This window comes from Cibotium barometz, chromosome 3 (genome assembly GCF_041138505.1).
Source record: "Cibotium barometz isolate CiBa-2024 chromosome 3, ASM4113850v1, whole genome shotgun sequence".
NCBI classification, from domain to species: Eukaryota; Viridiplantae; Streptophyta; class Polypodiopsida; order Cyatheales; family Cibotiaceae; genus Cibotium; species Cibotium barometz.
Window position 1 is genome coordinate 356,656 of NC_141048.1, and position 9,798 is coordinate 366,453.

At 44.0% G+C, this 9,798-nt stretch overlaps 1 protein-coding gene across 1 annotated transcript; it reads right to left on the reverse strand.

Annotated features, from left to right (window-relative positions):
• Nucleotides 1-6,504: 6,504 nt before the first annotated feature.
• Nucleotides 6,505-7,592, reverse strand: LOC147639575 (jacalin-related lectin 9-like). The gene is made up of 3 exons (XM_086825487.1): nucleotides 7,280-7,592; nucleotides 7,008-7,193; nucleotides 6,505-6,905 (listed from the first exon to the last, which is right to left on the reverse strand). Exons 1-3 carry the CDS (start codon nucleotides 7,295-7,297, stop codon nucleotides 6,642-6,644), a joined length of 468 nt encoding a protein of 155 aa, XP_086681613.1. The 5' UTR covers nucleotides 7,298-7,592; the 3' UTR covers nucleotides 6,505-6,641.
• Between the last annotated feature and the right edge of the window lie 2,206 nt (nucleotides 7,593-9,798).

Consider the following 9,798-nt stretch of genomic DNA (forward strand, 5'->3'; position numbering starts at 1 on the left):
AGGTACACATTGGCGATCCTGCGGTGTTCGCATACTCAGCATTGTCTTGTATTTGTTGGGTATGGGGTTGTGTTGTGCTGTGCTGTTTGTGTTTCGCATGAATGTCAGATAGGGCGAGGCACACTAGTCCCATTCATTTCACGAGGGCTCAAGCCAGGAAGCACAGATATGACAGGTCAGAAGCTTCTAGCAGTGGAAGCGGTGATGCTGCGGAAGCGCCACCTGTGGCAGTTACGTCAGTTTCTGCTGGCGTAATTGAGGGCCAATTGGCGCAAGCCGGCGTGGACGAGGCTGACGCTGTCGAGCATACAACACCACTTGCAGAAGGTCCGGGGCAGAATGTCGTTAGCCCGGAACAAGCCCGGCGGCATTTGCATCAATTTGTTGGTGCCCTATTTCTGTCCAGACCGCCTGTTCGGAGTCAGAGACGGTTGCAATTTGATCCATTGAAAAATCCGCCACCAGCTAATCCACTACCAGGAGTTATGAACATGGCTGCACCACCACCCAATCCAACGGTTAAGGCTGCCAAATTTAAGGCAAAGCCTAAGGAAGACCCAGACTGTCACGTGGCTCAATTCGAGACCCGATGGCAAGCCAGTGGGTACCCTGCCCATTTTGGAGATCCGGTGAAATTGCAGCAGTTTGCCGCAACCCTGGAGGGGGTAGCAATGAGTTGGTTTAGCCAATATGGCTTGGCCCACTTTGCAGATTTCAATGCTTTGAAGGATGCGTTTTTGGCCCGGTTCAGGAAGGAGAAAACTCCTACTGATATCGTCAAAAAGATCAAGGCCATGGAACAGAAGCATCTGTTAGTGGAAGATTATGCTCAGAAGTTTCGGGGATTGGCTGCCAGACTGCAGGGTAATGAAAGACCCTCGGATGAATTGCTTGCCAGTTATTTTGTCAAAGGATTGCGGAGGAACTTGAAGAGTGCTGTCGCAAATGTGGATATTGCAGGCGGCTTTGATAACCTCGTGACTGCTGCCTCTCGGGTGGAAAAGCGACTGGGCATTCAGAAGGGCAAACGGAAGGGCAGGAAGCAGGATGACTCAGAGTCGGATAGTTCGACTGAGTCAGCTCGGATAGTGAGGCCGAGTCGGCATGCTCATCTGATGAATCGGAGGATGAGAAGCGTAGTGAGAAGAAAAAGGCCTCAAGGAAGGCTAAGCAGAAAAAAGATAAAGAGAAACAGGTTAGGGAGGAGAAGGAGAAAAAGCTTCTTCACAAACTTAAAGCCTTAGGGTATGCAGCAGTCTTGCCCAAGGAGAAATAGTACTGCCATATCTGTGAGAAGGAAGGCCATCTTACGGGTGCCTGTTGGTACAACCCCAACTACAGAGGCAAGGTGCCACCCAATGTGGTTCACAGAGAGCACCACCTCAGCAAGTTGCAGAGGCTAATCCGGTGGTTCCGACCGTTCCGCATGTTCCCTATAATAGGCCTCCAAGACCATATGCTCCAAGACCTAATTGGCAGGGGCAGCAAGGGTTTCAGAGGGGACCTCAGGGTGTGCCACTGTGTGATTACTGTGGAAAAGACGGGCATCGAATTGGTTCGGCCTGTGAATTATGGTGTAAGCATAGGGAGGAAAGAGGGAGACGTCATTCGATTCAATGAGGGGAATCGGGGTCAGGGACCTCCCCAGGACCAGCAGAAGCAAGCAGAGACCTCCAGCTCAAGCAAATGCCATCCTGATAGAGATGGTGGGAGATAAAGCAGCGGGGGCTAGCACGGGGGTTTCACATCTTCAGGGTGTGCCGCAGCAGTTCCAAGTGATTCTCATAGATGACCTTATTCAATGCAACTGCCCGTGAGGCAACAAGCGAAGGACCACAAACAGGACATGCATGGTAACCCGATGTAGTGAGACCTGAACAATAGACGCAATTAAGAGTTGAAGGTGGGTTTAGGGTGCCACATCCTTTGCCTACTCATAATTAGAAGTGCAATGCTTCCCTGAACACTCGCCATAGCCTAGGAAGTCATGCATCATCCACATCAAGATTGCTTTGCAGTTGAAGTCTCGTGAGACGAGGGAGGCCTGCTCACATCATGCACCTCGATACCTCTCCAAAGTATCTCTAGCTCGTCAATCAAATGCTCCAAATAAACATCAAGATTTTTGACTTTATGTTTTCCTGGAATTAGAAGAGATAACATAACATGTCCTTTGATTCTTAATCCCCATAGAGGGTGGAAGATTATAATTCACCAATATCACTAGCCATACACTGTAAGAGGTGCTTTTGAGACCAAATGGGTTCACACCGTCCATACCCAATCCAAGTCTCAAGTTCCTAGGTTCTTCCTTGAAGCTTGGCCATGTGTCTTCAATATGCTTCCACGCAAGAGTGTCTGCGGGAGTTCTCCACTTGCCATCGGTTGATCGAGGAGGAATGCCATGACATGAGCTCTGCAATGGATTTGCACTTGAACATATGTTGGATGCGAGGGATTATGGGAAAATGTCGCAGAACCTTACGAGGCACGTCCAAAGTTTTGAGATCTGCTCTATATCTTGCCTCTCCACAAGTAGGACACTCTCTTGCATCCTTATGTAGTCCACGAAACAAAATGCAATCATTGACGCATGCATGGATGCGCTTGTAATCTAATCCTCCAAGAGAGGTCACATGTTGCCTTGCCATATCTCTTGAGGTCAGTAATTTATTCTCCCTTGGAAGCATTTTACACAATAGCCTGCACGTGAAGACCATAAATGAGGAAAAGCATTCGAGTAATTGACCCACTAGCATAATTCACCATGTTTGCAAAATAGACTTTAAAGCTTACTTGAGTAATGCGAGATGTGATTGAGTGTAATCCTGCGTGCACGATACATGTTTCCTCAACATCGATCACACATACATTTGATTTTTTGCTCCAACCACATTTCGCGATGGTGGATACGAAAGGATTTATCCTCACTAGAGCTACTTGTTGAAGATGAAGACATCCTACAAATAAACAACCCAAAAAAATTACTCTTGTATCAAATATTTAATCTAAAAACTCTGTGGCGCGTCTATTTGCGCATCTAAAACCGCGTCTGTTCTGTGTGGTACGCGTCTATAGCCGCGTCTAAACTGCTGTAAATGCACATTTACATGCGGTTTTAGACGCGATATTAGACGTGACATTAGACGCACCTTTAGACGCTCCTGTAGATGCGATTTTCATTTTCAAACCTACTTTTAGCGCGCTTGCTTTTCTTCACATACTTTTAACGGGCTTGCTTTGCTATTAACAGATCCACAGCCTAGCATCCACACTTATCTTCAAGCACCCACACTTATCTCCATGCTTACACAATCATCTCCAAGCACACAAGAGAAGAGGGTAAACAAGGAAGAGAAGAAAGAGAAGCAAAGGGTGAACAAGGAAGAGAAGAAAGCGAAACAGCTTTGAAGAAGGACAAGAAGCTTCCATACCTCTATCCAAGGTAAAAGTCTCTTTAGGGTTGATCTTCTTTTTTGATCTTCTTTGAAAGTTGCCCTTGTTTGATTTGTCCTTTGCTCTCTTTGAAACGAATGTTTTTGTACAACAACTATGTTTTTGTGTCGGGAACGTCGGGCGCAATGCATGTCCTTTTCCTCTTTTTGAATAGTATGTCTGTCAGAACGCATCTATAGACGCATCTGAGAAAGCGTCTAAAAGCACGTCTATAGATGCGTCTACTTTGTGTTGGAAACAGGTAGCCGCGTCTATAGGCGCACTGTTAAATGCGCAGATAGACGCTATTTTTTTTGCTTCTTTTTTTTTCCCTCCTCTCTTTTTCTCTTTTTTTCTCCTCTCTTTTCCTCTCCTTTCTCCTCTCTTTTATCCCCACTTTTTCTACTCTCTTTTACTCTCCTTTCTCCTCTCTTTTACTCTCCTTTCTCCTCTCTTTTCCTCTCCTTTCTCCTCTCTTTTATCCCCACTTTTTCTCTCTTTTTCTCCTCTCTTTTCCTCTCCTTTCATGGAAATAAGTGATTGCATGAATGAAGAAAGGGATTGCATGAATGATGGAAAGGGATTGCATGATTGAAGAAGGGGATTGCATTAATGATGGAAAGGGAAAGCATGATTGAAAAAATAGATTGCACTCTATATTTTCCTCTCTTTTTCCTTCTCTCTTTTATCCTCTCTTTCCTTCTCTTTTCGTCTCTCTTTTTCTCTCTTATCTCCTCTCTTTTTCTCTCTTTTTTTCTCCTCTCTTTTCCTCTATTCTTCTCTCTTTTTCTCTCTTTTTTTCTCCTCTCTTTTCGTCTATTCTCCTCTCTTTTTCTCTCTTTTATCCCCCTCTTTTTCCCTCTATTCTCCTCTCTTTTTCTCTCTTTTATCCCCTCTTTTTCTCCTCTCTTTTCCTCTCCTTTCTCCTCTCTTTTATCCCCGTTGTGCATGCCTTTTCTAATCTCTTTCCTTCTCTCTTTTTCTATCTTTTTCTCTTCTTTTTCTCTTCTCAATTCATCAGTAATCTTCTTTTTTTCTTTTTTCCAGTTCATCATATGGTCAAGAAGCGCTTCAGGCTCGCCTGATCCTCGGGAATCCATCTTTCGGGACTTATTTAACCTTTTGGGGCACCCTCCCAGTCTTGCGGAGTTATACGGCTACATGATGGGTACTCTAAACACCCCCCAGGAGTCGGCAGTACACAGACTCCAAACCACCCCAACCCCACACTTTTTGAGATTACCCCAGTGGATTCAACACAGCCCAGCCGGCTACATAGCCGAGACCCTTCCCCCATGCCATCCTATGTCCCTTCCCCCATGCCGCAGGAGGCCCTTCTGCCTCTCGCAGAGTCGTCGGCGTACTCCCGTGCCATCAAGACTTGGTTCTCCAGCAGGTACAGGTGGCCAGCGTAGTAGCTCGACACGACACAGTAGCAAGCGTAGTAGCAGGGAGAGCGGTGGGGGATGCATGGCATAGTGCTTTGGGAGGGGTGGTGGTGGGGACGAGAACGATTCAGATGATCAAGACGTGCCTCTGGGTGATGGTACGATCTACTATGACATCACTCAGATAGGAGGCATCTTGATGGATGCACGAGGGAAGGACATCATGGCCTTCATGTGCTCTGTAATTGCTAACAATTACAGAGATTGTTTTATTCACTATAAAGATCAACCAAAGAGGTTAGCTGATGAGACCCTCGCTGCTGTTCGCTCTAGGTATCCTAACCCCCCCAATGTTCAGTTCACAGATAAATGGGCCAAGTCAAAGATTGTTTCGATACTTAGCAGTGTGAAATATTAGAGGCTAGAACTCAATGTCTATTTCACCAACCAAACGTGGACTTGTAGAGTCCTATTTGATGGTGGGTAATCAACTTATTTTGTGCATTTAGTGGTATGTGGGCTTCATAGTGAAGGGTGAAGTATCCAAATCACATCTCCAATGCCCATCACCTCTTGCTGGCAAATTTTTAGAGTTGGTGATAAGGGGAATGGTTTTGTAACCCATGGTGGTGAAGAATACCTAGCCACAGTGATTAGTGTTGCTAAAGATTTAGATGCAAGCAACTCTAGCCCAGGAGTCTTGGACTCATTCAGCATTCAGATTACTAACTTCAGAAATGACACATGCGCAGTTGCCAGCTCTGTATGCTAGTGACCAAATATGCAGCACATGAGTTACATCACTACATGTAGTGATGAGATCATGGGAGTATTTTGGTGTGACACATTTTGTGCCATCCACTCAAGCTGGTGGGTGTGGCAAGCCTAAGCATATGAAGCCTTGAAAGGTTTGGACATGATATTGAATCTATAGCTCATCATTAAGGATGTAAGAAACCACTTAGATGTAACACCACAAAATGACTGAGTTGAAATGATAGCAATATGTATGACCACTGTTATAACAAACAATTGAGCTAAAGCTAGATGCCGAGATTAATGCAAATGCCAATAGAGGAATTGTTACTTCTATCAAGCCCAATGAGATACAAGAATTAGTGTGAAAGCACATTATGGGGGTAATCTACTATACTCTTAACATGGTTAGCTATATACTTAGTAGAAGGAGATGTGATGTTTCTACAATCTACCATCATTGTTATAATTTGTGTGAAATAGAAGGCAATGTCTATTTCACCAACCAAACGTAGACTTGTAGATAATTACAACGATTAGAGAATAATTGAAGGAACAACTTGAACGTTGGGATTTTGTGAGATCAATTGACTCTCTCCTCTACTCCAACTTGCAAGATAGATTTCCTTAGTTACATAGCTAATACTATATAACTTCCCATGTAGGACAATTTAAAAGTTATTTTTCACCACTAGGGATAACTTTTGTTTTATATATACATGCATACGTATATGTACATATATACACGTACATATCCATAATCTATCTATCGATAGAGAGCGCGCGCGAGAGCTATATAGGTTTTTTTTATGGTTACAAAATGGTTGCCTGAACGAAAGGTCGGCGGTCATTCAAAGATTAATCTCACGACTCACAATGCACACGATGCATACATTGTTACACACAATCACAGGAACAGCACATGTAGACAAACAGAACCATTTTCTTTTTTGGAAACGCAGGTCTGGCATTTGTACATGCATGTCACGTGCACGGAGAGTGATTATTTATTTTATTTCTTATTGGGCATCCTGCACAAAGCCTCTTGACGTCCACATGCTGCTAGTAGGCGCGAACGTTGGAGACGTAAACACCGAGGCGATCGATGTTGGTGCCGGCACCGCCGAAGAAGCCAAGAATTTGGGGTTGGACAATCTGGCCATTCCTGGCACTCGGAAAATGGGTGGTGACGTTTGAGGCAGAGAGGCCCACAGCCACCACGCCAATGTGGTTAGGATCGCCGGAGAAGTATCCGGAATCACGAGCGACGGTGACGGAGATGTTACTTAACGCCTCGAGCGCCCCCGTTGCCGGGTTGAACTGGATCTGCACCGTGAACGAAATGAAAAGCAATATTAAAAAGACGAGTTAAGGTAGAAGAACGTGACGTAATTGTGAGAGGCGCTCTCTAACTCGTTACTCTCCTACCTCCTTTGTGCTGCCCACGCGGGAACCGTGAAGCTTCGTGCTTCCGTTGCCGTACACAACCTCCAAGCCCCGGAGTATTTCCGTGTAATAAATGGTGACCTTCGAAACACCTGAGTTATGCCATCCGTCGTCGAAGGCGTCACCGCCAGCGCCCCCCCAAGGCCCAAGAATCACCGCTGCATCAGCCTGCAGAATCATGAAGCATACTAATTATTCAATTAGCTACTATAGCCAGCTATCAAATATCATACCAATTAGAAGTACGTACTTACCTGGGCAGAACTAGACATCTCGCTAAATCTGTTGTTGCAAAGTGGAGGAAAGGAGGAAAGGCGTTGGTGCCGATACAATGCAATGCGCTGGTGTGCCGAGCTCTGCTTCTTATGTATAGACGGGCGCCCAAGACTCGTTGTGGAGTCGAGGACATGATCACCGACCTAAGCTGCTAAGCATTTCTCTCGTGCTCTGTCCTGCCTTGTCACCGCGTCGCTCTGATCTCTTGTCACAGTGTCAGAAAAAGAAAAATTAGACGTCTCGCCTCCACTAGCTTGTCCTCTCTCTCTCTCTCTCTCTCTCTCTCTCTCTGTGTCTCTCTCTCACACGCGGGCGCGCGCACACACACTCTCTCTCTCGTTTAATAGCACATGCCCATGCTGATTCGTAATCCACACCAGTCTTTCTGTCGTTCTCATGGCCAAAGTACGCGGTCCTTTGTAGGCACGCCGGGCGGGTCGCCCCTTCGAGTACACATGCTGATTCATAATCCTTATCCAGGATTCTCATTACAATAGTCACTCCTAGCACAATGCTGATTCTTTCTTTCGTTCTCATGGCCACATCACGTGGTCCTTTGTAGGCACGTGGTCCTTTGTAGGCACGCCAGGGTGGTTCGTCCCTTTAAGTACACATCTACAGCTTTCTGTGATTGAATTGCCGCGTAACCTAACCACATGGCTGCTATGAAAGGGCATAGGTATACAGTTGATCCTTCCTTTTCAAGGCTATTATCTCCTGAAATATATATTGCCCTTATATTTTTTATTTTCTATATTTAAAAGAGAAACAGGATCACACATTGGTGAAACATATAAAAGATATATCAATGAACACAAGGGTGCCACATAGTAAAAACATAGAAGCGATGGGAGTCTTACGTCGAGTCGAGAGTGAATGTCAGCTTGAAGATGCGATTAAAGAGACCGTAATACTACAGCAACAAACACCAAATATATATCTTTATTTTTCTCTTCATTTTCTTCAATATAAAGAAAGTGAAGAGAAATTTGAAAAACGTCCTCCCCAAAGAGAAGAGACTCTTTCTCTTCTTCCCTTTGTTCTTCTTCTCATAAGGACAAAAACAAGAAAAGTATTCTTCGACACCTCTCTCTTCTTCCCCTAGTATAGAAGAAGGAAAGATGGCAATGACATGGCATAAGATAAAAAAAGGTAAAGCAGAGAGAAGACTTAAACTATTGACCTTTCTTTGATGACATGTTTACATTATTAATCTATTTAGAAAACCAAACAAAATAAAACATAAGACAAATTAAATAACCTAAAAATATTCACAAAAGATAAGTGATAAGTAGGGGTAATGAGCGAGGGTAAGGATACTACTCCCCCATTAGGATTCCCGGAGTAGGGTGCATGTACATTCTCCCATCAGTGTAGGAGGAAAAAGGGTAAAGAAATGGGAGTGGTGCATATTCAAAGCCTCCTGGGTGCATATAAAAACTCAAAACTTTCACTACAAGAGATCTACCCATAGTAATGATGTGCAATATTTTTGGCGAGAGTTTTTTTCAAGTATGCGATCTCTTGAGCCTTAGTATTATTGTTAGTAGAAGTTTTCGGTACTTGCATCGATATGTGGATTGAAATGTGTGTCGATATTTACATCAAAATTTACTTACAATATTTTATCAAAAATATTAGTGAATATATTTGATTTTAGAATATAATAGAAATTTTATGATTATTCATCCTATATAAGGTCCATGGCTCCAAAGGCTCACTTCAAACACAAGATTAAAAGGGAATTCGTTACCATCCATAGAAGGATGCATGGAGGGAAAAACCTCATAGTGAGGGAAAAAGTGCCATGACGGTCCTAAGTGTGTTCACACACAATACTACCATATAATGCTACAAATCCCCCCTTGGAGTCATAATGTGAACATGTATAGGACATGGCCGATCAATGCTGAAAAGGTAGTAAGCCCAAAGCTTTATGAAAAGCTTTGAACTTTTCATTAGAAAGAGCCTTTGTAAATAAAGCTGCCATGTTGTCATGTGTCGGTACATAGACAAAGATGATCTCTGCTGTAGAGAGTCTTTCCCTAACAAAGTGGTAATGCACCTCAATGTTCTTAGTGCGAGCATGAAACACTCGGTTCCTGGCAACTGCTAATACGCTCTGGCTATTAATGAAAATCATAGTACTATACGACTATCCAACACTCAAATCAGCCATAAGACATCTGAGCAACACACACTGAATTGTAGCTGTAAACGCTGCCCTGTACTCAGCTTCAGAGCTGGAAGTGGCCACTGTAGGCTGCTTCTTGTTGCTGAGCCATGATATACATGAATCAGTAAGACAAAAGCAAAACCCACTAGTGGACACTCATGTGTCATAACATCCAGCCCAATATGAATCACTAAAAGCATGCAGCTATGACTCACCCCCCTTTGGATTAAACAATCCAAAATACTGAGTGCCCTACAAATAGCGAAAAACTCGCTTGATAGCCTACCAATGCTTCGTACTTTGGCCATGCATAAATCTTCT

Excerpts from the sequence above, each read along its gene's own strand:
- LOC147639575 (XM_086825487.1), bottom strand. Across the intron at positions 6,906-7,007 it reads GCGTGGGCAGCACAAAGGAG|ATCCAGTTCAACCCGGCAAC; the intron begins GTAGGAGAGTAA and ends TTCACGGTGCAG.